Below are 23,953 nucleotides of genomic sequence, written 5' to 3' on the forward strand. Positions count from 1 at the left end.
TATGCAATTGTGTCTTTATGAGAGTTTGGGGTTTTGATTTTTTTTTTGTTTTTGGTTGTTTGTTACCCCCTCAGCATTCTGAATTAAAAAGCTAAGTTTGCCAACCTTTTCCATCCTTCATCTGGACATTTCGTGTATAGGCCCTTTTTTCTAAAACAAACAGTCACACTAAAGATAATATTCTGGCTACTACCAAATTCTTGGTGAACCAATGGCTTTAAGAAGGCCAGGGTAAAAAAACATTATTTTAGTTTTATGGTTGTTAAAGGAAAATATGATATTAATGTATACAGCTATTTTATATTGCCCTTTATACTTAAGAAAAATCTTTACAGCTTCTCTTTTAAAAAATCAATTTTTGTTTCTCATCATTTCCCACCTTATGATCTTGAAAGGTTGTCTGGGGTTGTGAGAGCACACAGCAAGGTGCTTTGCCCTCTGCGACCAGTTGAGCAGGGTCTTGACGCACCCCTGGTGTAGGACCCCTGTTCACTGTGTAGCTGGCTAGTGTCCCTGCCAGCTTATTTTGGGGCCCAGCTGTATTGTGTGAACACACAAGGGCCCACTCAGTGTGAGTCTCTACTTGGTGTGAGTCTGCACTCAGTGTGAGTCTCCACTCAGGCCTGAGCGAGCCCGGGCATCAGACAGCAGGCAGCAGTGTGGCTGCCCGGCTTTTCCCCTTGTTGTCTCCCCCTCGCCCTTCTCCTCCTCTGTCCTTCCTGCCCTGTTCTGCCCTCCCTTTCTTAGGTCAGCTTTATCACTCATTGAAATCATTCCTTCTTCCTGGCCATTTTCATTTTAATTCCCAATTTGGTAGCTCCAATGTGCTCTGTTCATTGTCAAAGCCCATTAAGGGAATGCTCCAGGTAGGGTACAGGGTGTGCAGTCTCAAGGCAAGGCAGAGAGACACCTGGGCTTCCCAGACGCTCATCATCAGATCTCTGATGGGCCCTAAGGAGGTTTCCATCACTGGTCTTTAAAATGAGAGTCATAGAGCTTTTCATTAAACTAAATTTAATGTTCATTAAAATATATTTAATTCCAAGGGACTGTTTTTTATACCTGCTTTGTTTGGGGGTGGATTAAAAACAACTTTCTTTTATGAAATAACTATGAGAATAGGCAAGTAGATAGGTTTGGGTTGTTGGTCTCATTAGATTTATTAAATCAACTTTGTTGAGGCATAATTTACATACAGTGAAATGTATGTATTTTGCGTATGGTTTGATGAGTTTTTAACATATTCATATATGCGTGTGACCAAACCTCCATTGAGATTTAGAACTTTTCAGTCGCTCCAGAAAGTTCTCTTAGCCCTTTGCAGCCAATGCGCACAGCCAGCCCCCAGGCCAGCACTGGCCCATCCTTTGCAACCAGAGAGTAGTTGTGTGTGTTCCAGCACCCTGTGGAGTCATGATGCGTTTATCTTCTGTGTCTGGCTGCTTTCACCTAACACGGTGTTTTGGAGATTCATCCATGTACTTGAGTCTAATGGTCATTTGTTTTTTTATGTTTCTGAATAGCATCCCACTGTATGGATATGAACGATTTGTGTATTGCTTTCTTTCTTGTTGATGTTTGTTTTAATGTTCTTCCATGTTGCTCCCCTACCCCTCTATTTTACTGATCCTAGAGGACACATGCCTAGGAACCCCTAGGTGTCAGTTGCCGTGACCCTTGAAGCTGCACCCTCCCATGGGTCCTCATAGCACATCCTCCAGGGACTGTGTCCACAGACACGTAGAGGGACGCCTGTCCTGCCGACTGATGGCAGAGACAGGGCAAGGAAGCCGAGGGGGTGCCCGTCCGGCTTCTCTCTGGGAAGGGCACACTCTGGGCTGACTATTGCTGCATGCCACCAGCTGGGCAGCACCATGGATCCCTGAAACTCGTGCTCGCCCTCAGCTGCCTCTGCCAGAGATCATGCCACTAGCTGGATGGCGGCCGTCCTCTTCACACCCCAGCCCCTCACGCCCTGTCGTCATTGACACATGAAATCACGTGCACTGCATTATGCCCGCCATTTACAGTTAGCTAGGCCCAGAGTGGGTGAAATTTAATTTTTAAATTACATTTCAGCATAATACAAAACTGGGAAATCTATGGTCAAGGCTAATGGCAGCAGTCATAGTCTTCTGTCATAGAAACAAGCTGGTGTTTCCAGCATTGTTTTAAATTCCTTGCATTTAACTTACATAGCAACATGGTAGCCTAAGGAAATAAGTCAGCACGGGGGGTGGATGTTTTAATATTTTGTTTCCTGCGAGTGCCTATTCCTGCACACAGTGGCAGCGATCTGTACAAGAGGCTGCTCATCTCCTTTCTGGGGTGGTCATCTGCGCTAGGGCCCCCTTTTCCATCCTGTCACCTGGGTTGCCCCCTTCCCATCACTGCTGAGGTCACAGCTTATGGTCTCGTGCCTTCAGCCCAGCTTTGTTCAGTCACTGCCCTGTCTGTTGCTGGCATCACCTACCGACATGAGCTCCCGAGTCCTAATCAGTCTCACGCAGCACAGATGCCCCAGCCCCCATGCGGTGCCCACCTGGCGATGGCCGCCCAGCAGATGACTCAGTCATATGACGCACACAGGCCAGTCACGGGGTGTTCTCATTGGGCACAGCCTGTCCAGAGCTGCAGGATGACTAAGTGACCATGTGCCCTTTGTAAACCCGGCCCCACGTGCGCCGTCTGCGTTGGCAGCGTCAGTCCTGCCCCTTGCTCACCCTCTTGCAGCACGGTCGGCGGGCTCTTAGTCATGCGGGAGGAGTGTGGGCGCATCAGGCTTCTTGATTATATCTGAGTCAAGATCGCCTGTCTGTCTCATCTCACCGCCCCTCCCGCCTTCCCAGCGCTGCCCTGCGCACGCCAGCACGCACCACCCGCAGATTAGCTTTGCTTTGTCTTCCGAGCCCCCCCCCACCGCCTGGACATTGTCCTGGCCGCCTGGGCACTCTCTAGCCGCTTGCTCAGGAAGGCAGGTGTCCCATTGCTGTCTTCTCTGAGGAGCCTTCTGGCATCCCAGCCACACTCTCCTTGCACTGCTCGGGAAAGGACAGGTGCCTGTCTTTTCTCACATGGCCGCAGGATGTCAGCTCTTTCGACCTGTATCACTTTGGTCCACATACAGACCAGAGAAATGCAGGACCACATGCACCTTGCCTCACACACACGATGTCTAGGACCAAAGCTTCCCTGACTCTAACCATCTGCGTCTTGTGTAAGTGCCATAGTAATAGTCTCCTCCTCTTGTTTTATTCTGCTCTAAATCCTGGTTAGTGGCCTGAGAAGAAGGGGAGAAGAAGGGAAAACATGAGTAATGAATGGTGACAAGGAAGTGTAACCTCACGGGAGTGTCCAGGACAAGCTCATAGACTGTGAATAATTATGGAGCCACCCCAGTCAGTGGCAGTCATTCTCCTACAGTCGCGTGAATTTAGAGCTGGAGCCCTCCCTTCTAATGTGGTCAGTCTGGCCCTAGATACTTAGAGCCCAGAGATCTCTCAGATCTGCCAAAAGAGACCCCAAATGAGATGCAGTAAACTACAGAATGGCAGGGTCGCACAAGTTCAAGTTGGAATCTCGCTTCTACACCCGAAGGACCACTTGCATGCACTGTGGGACCAGGGCTTGACACAGCATGACTGGGGCTAGAAGATGCGGAGTCTTCTTGGCCAGAACAAATTTGTTAAATTTTGCATGAATTATCAGCATTTAAAACTTGGTAGACCTGACATAGAAACCGAGATTTGCCAAGTTCCCATGAAAAGTCAGAAACAGTGGGAACCAGGGTGACATTCCTGTGAGGCAGCACTGGGCAAGTGGCAGAGCAGCTCCTCTTGGGGTGGGCTTGTGCTGTCTACTGTGCCGGATACCTCGGGCCTCTCTGTCACAGAGGAAGTCACCTTGATGACATGGCAGACTCCAAGGACACTCAAGAGTCCTCCGGCACCATACAGAGAGGCTCACGGCCCATATCAAGTCTCTGTTCACAGTTTGTTAAATCAGTTCGAATGTGCACAGAGACACAGGGAGAAGGAGTGGTGGGTGGCACCCTCAGAGTGAGGCAGGCAGGTGGGCGGAGCCTTCTACCTGACCCCTGGTGCCACTTTGTTCACCTATCCTGTCTGTGTCTCTCTCTCTGTCTCTGTCCCTCCCTCCCTCCCTCCCTCTCCTTCTCTCTCCCCCTTCCTCCCTCTCTCCCTGTCTCCCTCTCTCCCTCTCTCCCTTTCCCCCTCCCCCTCTCCCCTCAGCCTTTCCCCCTGATTATGTGCTTACAAGGACCAGAATGGAGTTTCGAGCAAGGGACACGGCAGAGGAAAGGTTCTCAGAGGCAGTACAGCTGGTTCCATGAGAGAGAGCAGCCGTATCTGGCCCCCAGCGTGCTGTGAACAGCCCTGGTTTTTACCTGTATCTCTCAAGTAGAGCACACGTAGGGCCAGAGTGGGACCAAGCCAGTTGCCATCAAGGTGGTCAATTCAGGGTGACATAGCTGTCATTTCAGAGGGGGTACATCATGACATAGCAGTTCCTCCTCCCGCGCCCTCTTTTTATCTCTAATTAACATTCTTGTCTGTTCCATCAGAATTTTTTAAACTTATTCTGGCTTTGTTGTGTCTTGTAGGTTAACAGCCTGTGGCCCGTGTTTTGTGTCCCGCATGAACCGTGTTGTGGCTCACGGAGCTGCTTGCTCACCTGTTATCTGTCCTCACATATCCTGTGAGATCTGCCTAGATCTTACAGGCTTCTGGCTTATCTACTGGCTGTGTTTAACACTTCTTCTTAGCTTTATCCATCCTCTATAGCCCACTTGAATGACCTCAGCTAGTCAGGTCCACTCACTCTGGGCTCCCTCCTGCTGTCCTGTCACTGGGCCTCTCTGAGTGTCATTCCTGATGGATCTCAAGAGGCACCGAGTTTGCAGCCTCTTCTTCAAGAAAGGGAACTAACATCTATCAGGCATTGTCTTCACCCCAGGCATTTTGCTAGCCATTTTCACAAATATGGAAAATATACCAGAATGGGGGTATTCTTCCTGTTTCACAAATTAGGAAATTATGAATGACTTGCTCAAGGCCACACAGCTAGCAAGTAGGTCCAGGTACCAAATGTCCATGTCAAGTCCCAGTCCATGAAGACATGATTGTTGCCTTACTTGCTCATTTTAATGTACCTTCCAAGTATCACGACTTTCTGCATCAACTTTTAGAAGTTGAGGCCGTATTTCAGTGTTGCCCTAGACATAGAGGCCACCTCTAAATCTTTGCCTGTTTTCAAAATGTACTGTTATTTTTTTGTGTGTGTTTTAGACTTTTTGTTTTGAATTCTGACCAAGTCCTAGGCACTTTGTAAATTGGAACAATTGTTAAGGCTTTGACAAATCTGGAGAATTTAATGGTAGATGGACCTGCCAGGAAGCACGAAGAAGAAATGCCCAGAAAATTTGCAGTTTGGGAGTTGAAGCAATCGCATTTACAGTCAGAGAAATTTCTCTATATTTGGCAGAACAGAAATAAAAGCCATTGCAGTCTATTAGATAAACTATGCACACATACATCTTTTAGAAATACTTACTCCCAACTTGATAGAATATAAATGTTCAGAAGGAATAGGGTGTTGGCGTCTGAATCTGTGCTTATTAGTAGCTTGATAGATGACTTCCCTGCATGCGTCTTAGCGCAGCTGGGACAAATGGAGTGACACACTTGCCGTGGTCCATCCAGGTTCAAATCTTCAGTTTGGGTACTATTTTAAAGCATAAATAGCAAGTGAAAGAAATTACATTAGGGCTTGAAGAATTATATTTTATGTTAAGTTCTTTTTTTGTTGTTAATGTAAGCACCCTTCCTATCTCCGTAAGAACTTTGTCTTCTACTGAAAAATGAAGAAAAAGCATTGTTTTTCCTTTCTTGATTTTCGCACAAGCTGTCTGACCTTTTATATTGCCCTCACTTGGACCGTCATGTTTATCTTCACAAAGTAAATACTGCACGTGTGAGAAATGACTAAGGGGACACGAAATTGAGTCACAAGCACAGAGGAGTAGTCATCACCTTATGGTCATATCTCAAATTTCCATTTTGCCCAAATTTATATTTTTCTCCTAAAATACTATCTTAGTATTCCTTCTTGCTTGGTTTCAGAATTTGGGGAGTTTTTACATCTGTAACTAGCATAAAATTTGTTTTAAAATAAGTCACAAAATAGTTTGAACTCCGCTTTTTGCAGTTGCTACCTATGGATACCCTCACCTTTTAGTAGTGGATAATGATAGACCTTTTGTATGGAATGTGATCCCAGCGCCAGGAGATACCATTTATTATGGAGTGTCCAAGCACTGTGCCTAGGTTTCTTCACAATTTTTTTAGTTCATGTGTAGGTTAGGTATCATGAGTGTGTTTTACAGATGAAGAAATCATGACCTGAAGGAATTTAATAATTCAGCCAAAGTCACAGCTAATAAGTGACTGGGCTAAAGTCAAGATCCAAGTCTATGTCATTCCAGAGCTTTTCATTATTTCATTCTCCCGTCATGACTGGTAGAGAGTTTACATTCCTCGCCTTGCCTCTGAATATCTGGGTAATTTAAAGCAAGATTGCTTAGGCTGTCATTCTCGTAATTTCCCACAATTTTAAAGTAGAATAATTCTTCCCATTCCTTGCCTGCCTCGCAGAGGTTTTAGGGGACAGGAGAAGCACTTCATCAGTAATGATCTTAGATTTGAAAGGCCTCCATCTTCTAGAATCTCAGGGCCTTCATACATTCCGTCAAATTTACCTTCAAACTACCCTATAAGATAAGTATGCTAAAATAAGCAGTATTACCGCCTATTTTGAGGATACTGAAATTGAATCATGAGGAAGACATTGTTTCTGGTCACTGTAGAGGCTGGCTTTGGGCCAGCTAGAAAGCCCAGTTTGATTTAGCACCACTTCGTAGTTGCCTAGAGTATGGGTGTAATTTGGTAGTTGATTACTGGGCTCATTTCTTCATTGAACACCAGACTCAGACGAGGTTCACAACCCCAGGGCCTTGAGGCACCTTCTGTGCTTGTCAGTGATACACTTGCAAAGAAGGATGTCTGGGATTTTTCTGGATAATATGGCTGTAGAATCTTACTTGTATGGGTCTCCTACTTGCAGGAATCTTCATTCTCCAAGCTCCATACTCTTCCCATCCGTGTTACCAAGAGACAGGGGCAGATCTAGGATTGGCTTAGATCCCTCTTTCCTTGCACAGTGCACTGTGTTTAGGACCAGGCTCTTCCCCTGGGCCCAGCTTCTTCCTTCCACTGCCGCTGAGAAAGAATTTCTGCAGTTGGTTGAGCTGCTAGTTCGCAGGGCCTACTGTAATCCAGAGGAGATGCCTGCTTGGTTTAGGAACTCCTTACACAGTTGTGGACATGGGCCAGATGGCAGCCATTTCCTTGTCTTCAGTGTCCCTGGATGGCTGCTGACACAGTCTCTTCCTTTGCTCTTCCCCAGAAAGAGAGGCATGCAAATGTTACTGAAGTTCCGCTCAGGGAGCCAGAGAAGGGGGTATATTGTGTGTCTCAGAGCAGATAACCTTAAATACCCCGTGAGACAGTTGGGTTCTCCCTAAAGCACCAGCTTTTCCATCCCTTCTCCCTCAGTATTCCGGAGAGCTCCAATTACTGCCCCCTTATTAAGGCAAGAAACTCAGCTCCAGAAAAAAGGTGAGCTAGGAGACCAGAGAGAGGTCACAGTGAAGACAGCCAAGTGGATTCAGCACTCATGGGGTGCACATGCCTGTCAGGAATCAGAAAGCACTGGCACTGTCTGTTCTCATAAGGATTTGATGCTGGCAGAGGTGGATCAGGACAAGGAGTAATCGGATAGCAGGCTGTGATCTCTATGGGATATTGCTGTGATTAATGGGGTGTTAGTGTCTTTTACCATCTCTGGCTTAATTCCATTTGCAACAGTTGTGTGAGAGATTTTAATTAAATCTAATGCACTAATGCCTGTTACTACACAGATTCATGCATTTGAAATGTATTTCATGTTCTCTCAAACTTGTTGATAGTGGCTGCATAAAATATCGAGTTGAATCAGTTAATGCACTAGATTCTGTCATCGTGCAAACAGTAGGACCTTCTTGTTTTCCTTCCTTCATCTTCTACCATCAGCCACAGCTTACAGTAAAGGTGCCTAAATGTTTTTAATCACAAATGCCTATCAGTTAAAAAGTTATTGAGCAGGCACACCCAATATATCTATTTTTATTTATTTAGAAAGCATAACATTTCCTCACTATACTTATTTTTATTATAACTTTTATTATTTATTATAACACTTTCAGAATTGGATATAAAAAGAATAAAAGAAATAGAAATAGAAATTCTAGTAGTTTCTTTGCATACCCCATGGATCATCTTGCCTCTTCCACTTTGGGAACCACCAGCTTGGATAATATGTATTAATTTTCATTTTCATTTCTATAATGTGTAAGGAGATTTTAATTAAACCTTATGCATTAATGCTTATTACTATACATTTACTATACATACATTTGGAATATATTTCCTATTTCTTCAAACGTGTTCATAGTTATGTTGCTGCATAAGACCTTATTTTACAAAAACCTGACAAAACTATTTTTAGTATATGTTTGATATTAGACCATTTCCTCTAAACCATTGCTAATGCAATGATTTTTTAATATATAATTGAGGTAGCTCCCCCAAATGTTGTTAAGAAATAAATATTATTGAAGAGAAATAACTGCTTAAATGGGGGCCAGTTGAAGTATTTTTCTTTGAATGAAAAACTGTTGATTCTCTCCTTACACAGATAGACGCACACAGCCAAATACATACTGACAACAGATCTTAAAATTGACACTCTTTAAACCAGCAAAATATGTACATAACATAAATTTTTGGAAAGCACTCAATTGAGAATTGTTTATAAGTAAACGCAGTCCATCTCAAGGACATGTTTATGGTGTTTGAGAAGTGCTTGATCATTTTATGGCCCAGAAAAGATGGATTTGTATCAGCAAGACCATTCAGAGAGAGAGAAGTAATGAATTTGCTCCTCAAAAATATGCAGTAATGATGCTTGCATCCTCAGCATTAAAGAATATAATCGAGTGTTTTGGTCTGGATTATTTGTTATACTGATCTTCTGCCCCTCCTCTCTGCATCAGCTCCCCATTTCATACCCAGTTGTAATAAATGATTTGCCTTTCTGTAGTTGTTTTTCACCAAACGTCTCACAAGCAGACGCTCAGCTCCAGGCGTGATGTGTTCCTGTTAGAGAGAAGGGATTTGACCATTTTGCTGTGGAGCAATCGCACATGCGGTTTCCTTGCCCACCACTGCTGGGTTGCTTCCCGATGTTCTTCATTCTTTATCATCATTGTCCTTTTCTTGTTTACATGTTGATAGACAAGGGGGGATTGTAATCTATTATATATAAAGTGGGAAGGTTGAGCCTTTCTAATCCCTGTATTTAACCTCAATTCTGGTGAATCTCAAGGGTGAAGAATTTGGAAATCTCTCTTATGCCTCACTGTAAACTCGTGTTATAAATATGTTGAGAACACACCATCTTCTCAGGGTATTTTTTTAAAAGTTGTATTGTGACAAATTCAGACAATCTTTGATTCAGATGATTCAGTGAGACCCCAGAACAGAATAACCGCTACCAAGACTCCAATAGGCCTTGTTGTCCATTTTGACCAATCTGGGCCAAACCTGAATTCTTAGCTAACTAGAAAAGCAAAATAATCTTAAGTACATCTCTCAGAAAACTACCAGCATCTGACATGGTACCAGGCATGTGTTAGGAGGTCAATAAATGTTTACCTCTACAATGAGAGTCCACCTACCTCCACCCTAATTAACTACCAAAGCTAGACACCCTTAGAGGCTTAAAATATTATGGGGTAGAGAGAGATGTAGTTAATATTATGTAAATTAATTAATGCAACATTAATTTGTGTAATTAATATCCTGTGATGTGTGCTGTGATCATGGTGTGAACTAAGTGCTAAGTTATCATGGAGGGAAGGGAATAAGTGATTCTTCCAGGGAGGAAGGAGTTGGAGTGGGGGTGCTGCCCAGGGAGGAACTGTGGTTTGCAAGCCACCGTGGGGGCCGAGCAGTAGCTCTCCAGTTGCAAAAAGGGGTGTGTGGCTGAAGGGGCCATTCAGAAGGGCCTTCAGAAGACCCATAACTGTGTAGTATTTCTGTACTGACAAGTTGTCGGCAGTGTGAGATTTTTGGTTAACTAGGGGCTGAGGTGAGCACTGTAGCATGGGGTTAGCCTGGGAAAGGCCCTGAATGCCATGCTAAAGGCTTGGGCCGGGGAGGGCAATGGAACAATATCTGGTTTTGAGGGCAGCAGCATTACCAGTGGTTTGCAGCAAGGCTACTCAGACCTAAACATGCGTCAAAAGGATAAACACCTGGAGTGTTTTCGTTAAAACACAGATTATTGCCCTCCACCCCACCCCATGGTTTCTGATTCAGTAGCTGTGGCTGAGACTTCAGAATGTGCCTTTCTAACAAGTTCCCAAGTGAAGGTGATGCTGTTGGTCAGGCTTCCCATTTGGCAAACAGTTGATTTAGAACAGACGTCCTCAAACTACGGCCCGGCCCGAGGGCTACATGCCACCCGCCAAGATCACTTATCCGGCCCTCCAGGTGTTTTTGCTGCCACTGCCTGTCCTGCTTAGCAGCCGACTCATCCCGGGCCCACAGTGCGCACTCTCCAACAGTCTGAGGGACAGTGAACTGGCCCCCTGTTTAAAAAGTTCGAGGACCCCTGATTTAGAAGATAATAAACTGAAATGCTTAGGGTAGAAGTCACTGTGATCTGTATGTGAGTTTATAAAAATACCAAGTAAGAGACCTTACTTACTTTTTTGCTCAAAGGCGAAAAAAAAAAATCACTACCCAGAATATGCCAATACAGATCTTCATTGTTAAACATTTTTTAGAACTTAACCTCAGTATTTCAGTTTACTGTCCAAACCAACAGCATCACCTTCATTTGGGAACTTGTTAGAAAGGCACATTCTGAAGTCTCACCCGCACACCCACACAGTGTTAATGGTTCCAGAGAGTCCCTTCCCTCTCCATTAATGATGGGACTCCTGGAGTCACTGGGGTAACACACAGACAAAGGTCCCTCTGATACCTTTACTAACCTCATTAGGCCCAGTTCAAATGTATACAGTAAGTCCTTACTTAATGTCATTGATAAGTTCTTGGAAACTGTGACTCCAAGTGATGTAGTACACAGCAGGTCCTCACATAACATCATTTCATGCAACAACATGTTGTTACAGCATTGATAAGAAACAACTGGTTTCGTTATACATTGTTTCACTTAAAATCACCGTGATATGTCATTCTTCTAAGGTCCAGTGACTGAGAGGTAAAAATCCCAGCTCTCCTAGAGCTTATGTTCTAGTGGGGAAGACAGACAAGAAACAACATACATTAGTAAATCTGGACCATGTTAGGTCATCAGAAGTGCTCAGTATAAAACTAAATAAGGGAGGAAGAGTAAGGAGTGTTGAATGGGGAAAGAGGCTGCCATTTTATATAGGATGTCCAAGGAAAGCATCACTAAATGACTTTTGAGCAGAGACTTGAAGGAAGAGAGGGAACTAGTCATGTGGGAAAAGAACATTCCAGAAAGAGAAAAAAGCACATACAAAGTCCCTGAGACCACACCTGCTGTGTCGCATGTTTGGTGTATGCTGGATAAGCAAGGAAACCAGACTGAGCAAGGGACAGAGTGGTCAGAGATGAGGCCAGGGCAGAGATGGCGTGTAGAGATACTTGCAGGTCAATGGAAGAACCTGCACTTGTACCCCAAGTGAGATAGGACACTTGGGAGGTTGTCCCATTCGAGCAAAGAAGTGGCCCCACCTGGCTTAATTTTTAACAAGGTCACTTTGGCTCCTTGTTGAGAAAAGAATGAAGGGAAAAGTGTGAAGGGGATAAGAACATAAGCAAAAAGGCCGACCAGGAGGCTGTTCAAAATGCTCCAGGCAAGAGAGGCCAGTGCTGGGCCAGGGTGTTAACAGTGGGAGGTAGTGAAAAGTGGTCAGATTCTCATTCTACTCCAGAGGTTTGGCAGAAAGGATTTGCCAATTGCTTGGGTGTGAGGTGTGAAAGAGAAGGAAGAACATCAGGGATGATGCCAAACTTTTTGGATTGAACAAGTAGAAGAATGCCATCATCATTCACTGAGATGGGGAAGGGGAGTGGGTTTGGTGAGATTAAGTTTGCCAAGTGTGGCATGTTATGTTTGAGATGCATGTCAGACATCCAAGCAGGCAGTAGGATTTACGAGTCTGGGTGCAGGGGAAAGGTATGAGCATCCAGGGAGTGATCAGCATGTAAATTTTAGCTGTGAGGTGGGATGAGATCACCAAAGCAGTGAGTGCAGGTGGAAAATAAAACATATTCAGGGATGAAGCCCTGTGGGGCACCTTGATGTTTAGAGGTCAGGGAGATGAGGAGAAATCCCAGCGAAGAAAACTAAGAGAGTGTAGTAACCTGCAAGCCAGTGGAAAAGATGTCGGGAGGACCAGAGCACTATGCCAGAGCTACATCAGATCCTTCCCGTGAATCAAGTACAGTCAAGGCCAGGAAGTAACCAGTGAATCTAGCAATGCAGAGGTCATTGATAACTGTGGTAAGAGTATATAGGTCAGAGTAGTTTGGATGGAATGGTGAGTAGATTGGAAGGGATTAGAGGCATAATGGGAAGAAAGAAATTGATGACATCAAAAAAAACTTTTTCGAGGAGTTTTGTTTTGATAGAAAGGACAGAAATGGAGTGGTAGCTGGAAGTGAAAGGGACATCAAGGTGGGAGTTGAAGATGAGAGAAATCGTAGTTTGTTTAGATGCTCATGGAAATAGCATCAGAGACGGGAGTGTGCTAGAGTAGAGAAAGAAGATAAGATTGTCAATTGCAGTGTCTCGTGTCTTGCAGAAAGCAAAAGGTTGGAACCTAGCGTCCCAGAGGGGTTGGCCTGAACTGGGGGCACTGATCCAGCTCAGGCCTGGCACCCAGAGAAAAGCACCAAGAGACCTGAGGGTGCTTGCAGAAACATTCTTTAGTTGCTTCTGTTTCCTCAGTGAGATAAGAATTATGATTATCAGCTGCGGAGAGAACAGCAAAGCACTGATGAAGGCTTGAAGAGAAAGAGGAGCAAATGGTTTTCTAAGAGAATGGAAGAGCCATTCCGTTTGGTTGCGTGATCCTCTTCAGCCTCGGTCTGCTGGCCAGGGGCAGGCAGGGGGTGAGCAGCAAGACGGTTTTTACAAGGGTGTGGTTTATTTTTGTCCAGGGAATTTCAGGAGTGGGACAAAGAGACTTGACGTTGTGTGCTTATGATGATTTCCTGTAGTTTCCAAGTTGAGTGAGGAAGACACCGGGGCAGAGACGAAGGGCTATTAGAGGCCAGGTGTTCGGAGGCTCACCTGTGTGGTTAGCGCGATTACCAGGAATCGTGCAGGAGATCTGTAGGGCTGGAGCAGGTGGCAGTGAGCAGAACCCAGGAAGTGGGGAAGTGATAGGATAAATAGCTGCCTACAGGAATGATGGGCAGGACGGCAGGATCTGAAGGCATGAGCTTTGCAGAGGAGAGGTTTTAGAAAGGTTAGAGGAGCAGTGGTTTGGAGATTGGATTGAAGAACAAGAATATCTACCACCCACCCCTTGGCAAAGTAGTTCAAAGAGTGTGGGGAGAAAACAGCGCCTACTTTCAAGAGCTGCCAGGGAAACAGCTCCCCAGGGGAGATCCAGCACTCAGTTACAGTAAAGATGAGAGGGGGGAGATCGTGGAAGAGGCCAAGGATCTAGGGGCCTCTGCTGATGACTGACCATGAGCCCAGGAGGTCCAGCAGAAGGAGCTCAGGGAAAAGAAGGAGAGCCGGGGACATTGGAGTCTAAGGGAAGTGGAAACCTACTTCTTGTGGTGGCTTTCTGTGGAATCCCAAGTCCCAATATAGCACTGTCTCGCCTATGAGACGTCCTGCCTCTTGCTCCTCCTGGGTGGTGGTGTGGTTGTATTAACTTTGTGGGCTTTTCTGCCACACGGGCAGCATCGTGCCATGTGGGAGGGCAAAAGGCCTGCTCCCTTTCCAGTTCTTTCTTGTATAGCTGGTGTGTGTCCCACCCAGGCTGTGTACTGCTATGCTGTTGGCTTCCAGAAGCCTCTACATCCTTGTCCATCGTGCTGGCGTTGTTCGTGGCGCTTCAGTGGGGTTACTGAGGAGGAGAGAATGGGAGAGGAAGGCCAGCAGCCTTGTGGCCAGGAGGCCAGGAGCTGTTTCCCGAGCCCCAGTGACCTGCACACCAGCTTTGGAAACTTCCCTCAGCTGCAGAGCACCTGTGCTGTTGTTTACTTAATGATTTTCTGTAAATGCGCTCACCTTTGTTTTCTTGTGGAAATGTCTTTTTCAAGGAAACTCTTAAGAAGAAAGCTGCCACAATTAAAAAGTTATTGTCAAAAAACGAATACAGACCCAGAGTAATGGAACATTTAAAATGTACATCCCTGTACACCCCCGAATCATCTCGTTTGCCACTTTGGGGAATGAATGAACCGGAGAATGGCTGGGACTCAAGACTCGCTCCTAAGGCCGGGCGCAGTGGCTCACGCCTGTAATCCCCGCGCTTTGAGAGGCTGTGGTGGGGGGTTGCTTGAGGCCAGGAGTTCAAGACTCCCTCCTTATGAAGCTGCCCGCCTGGCTGTTCTCCCATGTTGCTTCTGCTCTCCTGCCGATGGCCCCATGACTTCCATTCAGGGGGATCAGGCTGAATTACTGCACTTGAAAATGTGCAGGATGAGATTCCCCAGTAGGGGCATGGCCCCTGCAGAGTCCCTGAGGTGGGACAAAGCATGTGCCAGCAGGGAGCACAGCAGGAGTGAGGACACCTGGCAGGGGCAGGCTGTGGGTGTTGAGTCAAAAATGTAGGTCTCTTTCTGGGAGCAACGTGAAGCTGTCCCTAAGGAGGAGAGGGACACCTCCCCAGTCAAACGATCAGATTTGACTTTTAAAAAGATCCCCTGTTAGTCCTGCAGAGAAGGGACTGGAGGGACAAGTGTGGGTATAGAAAGTTGGGTGAGACTGTGACAGGTCCACATGAGACCTTAGGGTCAGATGGCGCTGATGGCAAAGGCTGGGGAAGGAAAAAGCTCCGGGAGATGTTGGGGAGGTGAAAGGAGCAAGACCTCGCGCTTATTTCAACGTGGGGATGTTAAAACAAAGGAGGTCGGGGACTTCAGCCTCTGCCACTGGCATCCTGTGGTAGGTGGCGGGGGAATGTTTTGCGGTGGAGAGCACCAGGTTATGTCAAGGACAGTTTTAGACAAGTAAAATTGGAGGCTCCTGTGTGACATCTAGAGAAAGAAGCCTCCGAGTTGGGTACATGGATGGGTCTGGAGCTCAGAAGAAAAGTGGGAAGTAGAGATAGGAATTTGAGACTCATTAGCCTGTGCTTCACAATCGTAATGGCTAATGTGGCCACCAGCCTTTACTTGTCACTGTGACGTTTGAGAGCTGATGTGTAGCAGTTTCATCTGCTCACCCTGTTAAGGGCTGGATTGATAATTCTATGGGAAAAAAAGCAGAATCTGTTGTTTTTATACTAACAATCTCTAAAGTATAGTAAGATTTTTTTTCCCTCCTTTTTCTTCCCTTTGTTGTTGTCCCCTTCTCCACCCCTACTCTCCTCCTCCTTACTCTCCCCTTCTCCCTCCTTTTTTTTTTTTCCCCTCCTGTCCAGCATGGTGACTGGTGACCTACACCTGCCATTATATATGGGTGTATCATTGTTACAAAAAAGTTATCCTGTGGGATTTCCTTCCTACAACCTAAGTGAAGGGCTGAAGGACAGTTTTTATAACCGACTAAGAGGTGACCATCTGACCCTCACATTACATAGGCACGTGCTGTTGATAACAAGATTGGGGAGCGAACCAAAGCAGCATGTTTAAGTAGAGTGCAGTCATTATTTATAAGTCTTATTTATACGGCTAGATTAATGCTTTCACTTCGGAGACGTTTTACATACTAATTACTTTTTGTTAATTTAATTTTTAAATTATTTTTAAAAAGTTGTAGTCACTTTTTCTTCTAATTAATGCTGATTCATTTTGATTTTCCTGGTTAATAGATTACCGTCCTAGATGAGACATGGACTGTGTTCAGGCGTTACAGTCGTTTTCGAGAAATGCATAAAACATTGAAGTTAAAGTATGCAGAGGTAAGTTATGAAATTATTATCTCCAATTAAGAACATTCATTTTATAAAGTAAGTGAGCTGATTGCATTAGCAGTGTCATCTTGCGTGTGTGCGCTCTTGCGCTTTCTCTTTCTCAATATTAGCTTATAAGTGTCACCAAGTTTTACTTCAGTTTCTCATCTTGCAAAGATAGATTTTTAATTGTTGTCCTTTGTTCCATTTGTATTGTACACACTTTAAACATTTTCTGAAGACAAGATTTTGAAAGTGATAGTATAATGACTGTAAATGAACTCCATCCTTTTCATAAATTTCATGATTAATTTTAAATAAATATTTTAATCAACTTATAACTTCTCAAATATAAAACCTATTAAAATTAAGTAATAATGAATTTCTCAGTATAGATTTGCCCTTTTATCTTCTAGAAAAGACCACATCAATGCTTAGACTTCCTCTTACTGAGAAGTCAAGTCATAAGATTTATTTTGCTACCTACCATGGTGGAGGGAGCTAGTATTATAAATATGCAGTTATCCAGTAGCAAGAAAGCATTTTATGCATCAGATCAAATATCCAGGGTGTATTGATATGTTATTAATCTTTTCCTTTTTGAACAAAGGCTAGTTTTTAAAATAATTTTAATAAAAGAGAAGTATTCCTAGAATGAATGTGTATTTTCCAAATGATCATGATGATTATACCTCAACTAAAGGAAGCCTCGCATAGATACAGCTTTCTGGGAATTTTGGGTTGAACTGAGTGCATATCAGTCATTAGTCACTGTCTAATTAGCCTGCTTTCACTAAGGTGTTGCTTTTCAGCACTGTTTTTACCGTTTCTTAAGACATCCTAAAAAATACTTTAGTTAGAAATTTAGTTCCCCAATTTGGTTCACATTAAATAAAGAAATGTTTCCCTAATATCCCCATCCTTCTGCCCTTTCTTATCTGATATACAGGACAAAGAGAAATAACTTTTTGTAAATAAAATAGTTCCTTCAGATCAGGTGCAGTGGCTCACGCCTGTAATCCTAGCACTCTGGGAGGCCGAGGCAGGCGGATCGCTCAAGGTCAGGAGTTTGAAACCAGCTTGAGCAAGAGCGAGACCCCGTCTCTGCTAAAAATAGAAAGAAATTAATTGGCCAACTAAAAATATATAGAAAAAATTAGCCGGGCATGGTGGTGCCTGCCTGTTGTCCCAGCTACTCGGGAGGCTGAGGCAGGAGGATCGCTTGAACCCAGGAGTTTGAGGTTGCTGTGAGCTAGGCTGACGCCACGGCACTGTAGCCTGGGCAACATAGTGAGACTCTGTCTCAAAAAAAAAATAGTTCCTTCATATACAGAAGAATCTTGAGCCCAGGTAGAATTAAGCTCTCTCTGGAATTCTATATTATTAAGCTATTATACTAGTATTCTATTAAAAATTGAAGGAACTTCAAGTATGAATTATAGTTCATTTTTCCCAGGAGGTTTCAGTTCCAGAAGTAATTGCATCAAAATCAAGTTATTAAGTTTGTTTCTACAGTTTACTCTTCATGTCCCAAATCAATATTGACAATAAAAAGTAGAAGTATTGTGTACATATTAAATGTACAGAATGCTTGTATTCACAGTGAGCTTTGCAGTTCATTAACTGCTTGGTTATAAATTACTATATCAGTATTTTAATAATATACAAATTTTGCATATTTTAATAGCATCACTGAATTCCCACTGTGACATGGACTGTACTCAGGTGTTACAGTAAGGCATTCAGGTATTACCTGATCATATGAGGCTTTTAGCTATATTCTTAGTGCATGAGAAGCCACAGTGCAATATTAAAGTAATGAAGTGATACAGTTTATACTTTTAAAAAGCCATTTTAATAGCCATATGGAGTATGGATTATTGGGGTGGTAGAGAGCTCAAATCCAGAATTCTGTTTTAGACATATTAAATTTGAGGATGCTTTTAAACTCCCAATCGGAAATATCAAAAGAGATGAAGGATAGAAGCCTAGAGTTTAAAGAAGAAAGATATTGTGAACCTTCCCTTAGAAATACAAGCCATTGTTTGGATGAAGAATAATGAAGAAAAATCCTTCTGTGAGAACAGTTAAGAAAAAGCCTGTATTTCCATTTTAATGTCTAGCTAAGTTTCAGTGTTCAGATTATTATATTCATAGATGACAAACTCAGGATCTAAATGATGACCAAGAATGGTGGAAATTGCTTTTCTATGTTTAGTTCAATTTTATAGACTTATACATTACTCTCTCATAAAGACACAAAAATATTATGAGAGGGAACCCACAGACACACGTGTGCATGTATTTGAAAGAGGACAGATCACGTGACTAGTCATTTGAAACCAGGTGTTAAGCCTCTAAAACAGACACCACCTGTTGAAAGGTAAGCTATCCTGATCATAAACCCTGAGGAGTGGTGCCGGTCCAACATGTTTCCGTAACCACAACTCTGACCGATTTCCTTAGGCTTTGCATCTCATGTGTCTCTCCCGACAGGAAGTGCGGGAACTGTTACCGCCCCCATTTTACAGATGCACATACTGGGAATGAGAGGAATAACTTGCCTGGTGTCACATAACTGGTGGAAGAAGCCAGTCTAGAAACCCAGGCAGTTTCACTCTACGTCCTGTCTCTAAGCCAACAATAATACAAAAATGGGGGAAAATTCTCTCTCCAAACACAGTAGTCTGTTCTTCTGTATCTAGATAAATCTTACTGCAGTCAGAAGAAAACAGCATTGTCCTTTGAACATTTTCAAGATGAAGCTTAAACATCAGGTTGAATATCAACTGTCTTTTTTTTGCTTGAAGTTGGTTTTTCTTTTGTGCAGGTGAGCATCACATTGTCTTACTTGCTAAGCGTTCGTTCGCACCTGAGACCAGTGTCTGTTAGGTATTTGTCAACTATTATTGCTTTCATTAGTGCTCATATTATTACTATCTCTGTATATGATGTTAATCTTCTTGAAGTAGTGGCGTCCTCCAAGTGTTCTCTTTGGCCTGACAGCATCCTAGAAATCACTCAACTTGTTCAAGACACAACTTTTTCAGGAAAGCCGAAGAGTTGATGTAGAAGGATCCTGAAAATTTTCTCTCATGGATGAGTGTTCATAGCCAAGTGGGAAGGTGTTTTGTTTTCCTCACTCTTTCATCAGATTGGGCTCCTTATTTCTATGGAAGTAGAAAGCAATTCTTGCTCTCTTAATTGCAGTGGTAACAAAATATTTGATGATGATGTATTTTTTTAAATGACAACATATTAAATTTACCAAGTCATACAAGGCTCTAAAATTTTAATCAATTTGCAAAATATTGAAAAGCACACTGGAATTCAAAATGTAAAAGAATTTTTAATGTGCTTACCAAAATAGAGAATCTCTTGTCACCCCAAAACTTCCATTTTAGTTGTAGCCTGTGGTCTGTTGGCACTATGTCTAAAATTACATCCTGTTTATTCATATTTCTTGTGGAGTTTAGCCATGTTCTCTTGGGGGAATATACTGTTAGAACAGTTTGTTGTAATAGTTCTCTTCATGGAGATTTCTTTTTCTTTTCTTTCGCTAATCTTTTTTTTTTCACCCACAATAATAAATGATACATTCATAGTAAAAGATTGACATCAATCAGAGACACATACATGGAATGTGGAAGTTTTCCTTAATCTGACCCCCAGAGCTCACTATTTGCAGTGCCCACCAGGAGGTCTTCTTGGGTCCAACTCTGTGTTCAGACTCACGCAGTTCCCATGACCTATACCGAGGATCAGTTTCCCCAGGGAGAATGTAGGTCAGGAACCACTGCTTGCCAGCAGGACAGAGACTTGCCTCCCAGCAATCTCTGTAGCCATCACTCAGCTGTCTGAGAGCCATTCTATTTGCCCCACCTCTTCCAGCTGACAGCTTAGGTGCACAGAGATGGGGCCCACGTAGGCAGGTGCAAGAACAGCTCTGGCCTGGAATCCTATGCCAGAAGGGAGCCATTATTGCTTGTAACAACTCCATAGGCAGAATTTCCAAAGTCCCTACAAGGGACATCCTGAGTTACCAGTCACCTCCCTCGGGGAAGCCTAAAGCTATGGCTTCCCACCAGATGGCTGCCATTCCCCTGGCCAGAAGCACTGTATCAGTGGCATGGGCAGTGCTACCTGGTAACGAAGTTGGCACATCACCTTATCAGGTTTCCAGAATCCTATTGATGGACACTTGGGTAGTTTCCAAATTTTTGCTGTTGTGAACATTTGCTCTGTGAACATTCTTGAACATATCTACATGTCTTCTGGTTCATGTGAAGAAATTCAGTACTTGCTCAAATGTTCTTAAAGACCTAATTTATGATAAACCAAGATCAGGAAAGAATACACTGAAAGTTGACTAGGCTAAGAGCCCTGAAGGCCGTCATGGTAGGGAGAAGGTTTTAAGAATCCCTTAACCATCTTTCAGCTAAATCTTCTAATCACCCTATTTGCTCACAATCATTTGGGTAATTATTTACTGCAGTGTGTTCTTAAGTTCTTAAGGAGAATGATGTGCTAGTCAACTGCAGACCCCATGGGGATACTTTATATACACTTGGGTGGTGAACCAATTAAAGTAGTAAGGGGTTGTTGATTATTAGATATAAGATATATCTCTGAAGAAAATTATAAGCAAAATGAACTTAGGAATTGAAAGGACAAGAAGCCATTGGGTTCTACAAAACTCTGGGGAGGTGGAGGTTGAGAGCAGAGGAAAAGCAGAAACCAAAGAAAAATGTAGTTCATTTATTATTATATGGTGACAAATTTTAGGAATTGTAAAAAAACTTTTTTTTTTTTTTTTTTGCCCTCTGTAATACTGAAGAACAGATTAGCTGCACACAATGTTTGATCATATGCAAATGTAATGCCTATTCTGTTTTCAGATTCACTGAGTGGGCTGAATTCTTCTGACTGGAGGTACTGCATTATTCAGGTTTTTTAAAACTGTTGTTTTATTTTTATTTATTCATTTTCTTTCATCTTAGCAGTTTCTTCTGGATGCCAAATAGGTTTCCTCTTTTGTTTTGAATTAATTTGTCCTCTTGATCTATTGACATGTATTATGCAGGATAATAGCTCCTCCTGGCTTTCATTTTCCGCTCCCCTTCGTTGACCTTGTATGGAATCTTAATCAAATTAAACCCTGGGTTTTCTAATTCCACATCTGTAAAATGATAATGCCACATGTAAAAGATTGTGAGAGCCTCAGATGGAGTGTGTTCTTGAAAGCATCTATGAACTATTACGTAGCATCTGTTAGACAGCATCTTTGAAATTTTATCATGCAAATCATTTTTGCAGTGCTCTTTTTCTGTAGGAAAATCATGTATTTTTTGACTCTATTAAAATCAGTGTAAGCCTTTTAAATATCAATCAAGTTGTGTTCTCAGAAGCAAAGCCCTGTTCTCTTTTTATTTCTTAAGAGGAGGTAGAGTTACTGTTTCTGTCTGGTGTCCATGAAGCTTACCTATGGATCCAAATTACTGTCCTAGCATACCTCAAGACAGAAACATAGCTCATCAAGAAGCTCAAGAAAAGCTTTTAAAACCGTATCTCCTTTCATCCATTAGGGTGGATAGTGAAGACCTCTATACCCCCCTCACCTTTAGGATAACTGGTCTAGCAGATTCTGCATGTGTTTAATGAAGTAATGTGACATGGGGCTGAAGGGCAGAGGCTCACTGAGAGAGCTCCTGCTTCTAGGAGGTTCAGAGATGCCAACCTTTGTCTGAGTTTTTAAAGGACTTTATTTACATTTAACACATTTAATACATTTTAACAAGGAGTCCTCCCTTCCAAATGCTGGAGCCTAGTGGGCACTGCTCTGGACTGAATGTTTGTGTCCCTCCAAAATTCATATATCGAAACTTAATCTCTAATTTGTTGGTATTAAAGGTGGGGCCTTTGGGAGGTGACTAGATCATGAGGGCAGAGCCCCCATAAATGGGATTAGTCCTCTTATAAAAGAAGCCTAAGGGATCTGGCCCCCACCTTCCACCATGTGGGGACACAGAAAGTGCCATCAGGGAGCATACCTCACCCGGTCTGTATCTCCTTTCACCTTGACTTTGGACTTCCCAGCCTTCAGAACTGTGGGCAGTAAATTTCTGCTTTTTATAAATCGCCCAGCCTAAGGTATTTTGTTATAGTAACCGGAATGGACTAAGACAAGGGCCCTCACCTCTCAGGCAGACACCTCATAGTAAAAGCGATTAAGCATTGGAATTGCTCACTGAGATCCTTTTCGTAATGCCTCTGGCCAGGAGTGATTCTGAAGCAGGTTTGTGTTGGTCTGCCTTAGAGGCAAGAGAATGAACCACAAAAATGAGACATTTTATACGTTAAAATGCAGAATCAAAACAAGTGCTAAGGGAACTTCTAATGGCGTTGCATTGTGAGAGTGTAAGTTACATGGAATAGTCTGGGTAGCCAGTCTGCATCATAACTGAGTTACCATAGTGAGTCGTTAGAGTCCCCGAGTGTCAAACACAATCAGCCTCAATCAGCCACATCCCTAAGGGAGCTCCCTTCTCCCTGCAAAGCTGAGGGAGAACCGTGTTTTGAGAGCCTTCGGGTAAAAATGGAAGATTGCTGCGTTAGAGCTATTGTTCTGCCTCACATCTGGCATTCTCCTGGTGCCCAGTAAACACCAGTGGGAAGGAAGAAAACAATTAGGCAGTAGGTTATTTAATTTGTATGTGAACTTTCAGTTTGTGCTGAAAGAACCATTTCTCACCTTCTTTATTTTCCAAGTAACACCAAAGAAAGAAAAGAAAAGAAAAGAAAAGAAAAGAAAAGAAAAGAAAAGAAAAGAAAAGAAAAGAAACCAGCTATTGGTCTTGTATTTATCATGGACAGCTATTTGCCATCCATTATTGAAATGCATTATAACAGTTTTATAACCAACATTTCAAGATTAATGTAAAAATTGTGAATAAACTCACTGCCCAAATTACAATGCTCCCAACCGTAGCCACAGGGAGTATCCAGTAAGCCTTAGATAAATTCAGCTGCACCAAGCCCTCGGCCTCCTTGAATTTTTAAACATCAAACAGCTATGCGGGCAAAAATAGAATGCTGCCAACTTCCTGACCTCGTACATTATCAGAGGCCCAGGTATTTCTCTGTGTGGTTTGCATCACACCATTCTCTTCACCTGGTAGATGAACAGCATTTAAATCACTGCTCTCAAGGGTGGGTGGAGGGCAGTGAGCATTTGAATTACCTGGGCAGCTTTTCCAAAATATGTAGACCCAGGCCCCAAACTAGCAATTTTTGATCCAGTAAATCTGACATGGGATCGAGAGGTATGTAGTTGGGGAAAAAACATCTTGTAAGTGATGCCCTCCGGACCACTGATTAGGGTGCTGCCCATCCTTTCTTTTTCACGTATCTTGGGAACATTAGTTGCTTTTTGCTAGTATAGATCACCAAATCTGAGAGGTGATTTCCAGTGACAAATAGTCTTGTCAAAATTAATGACAGACTGCTGTGAGCTAGGCTGATGCCACGGCACTCAGTCTAGCCTGGGCAACAAAGTGAGACTCTGTCTCAAAAAAAAAAAAAAAAAAAAAAAATTAATGACAGACTAGTTCAAATCTGGATGATGACGAAGAAATATTGTTGTCTCTTTGATCACCAAAGACATGGTCTTGTACTTGCTTCTCTCTGCAGCAAACAGGGAAG

At 43.2% G+C, this 23,953-nt stretch overlaps 1 protein-coding gene across 3 annotated transcripts in view; it reads left to right on the forward strand.

Annotated features, from left to right (window-relative positions):
• The window catches only part of KIF16B (kinesin family member 16B), a 280,434-nt gene that overhangs the window by 209,792 nt on the left and 46,689 nt on the right, over window positions 1-23,953 (forward strand). For all 3 annotated transcript variants that reach the window (XM_076010916.1, XM_020282007.2, XM_020282009.2), the window contains one exon: window positions 16,172-16,261. In XM_076010916.1, coding sequence (XP_075867031.1) covers window positions 16,172-16,261 — 90 coding nt within the window. The remainder of the gene's footprint in view (window positions 1-16,171; window positions 16,262-23,953) is intronic.

The sequence above is a fragment of the Microcebus murinus genome, chromosome 16 (assembly GCF_040939455.1).
Source record: "Microcebus murinus isolate Inina chromosome 16, M.murinus_Inina_mat1.0, whole genome shotgun sequence".
NCBI classification, from domain to species: Eukaryota; Metazoa; Chordata; class Mammalia; order Primates; family Cheirogaleidae; genus Microcebus; species Microcebus murinus.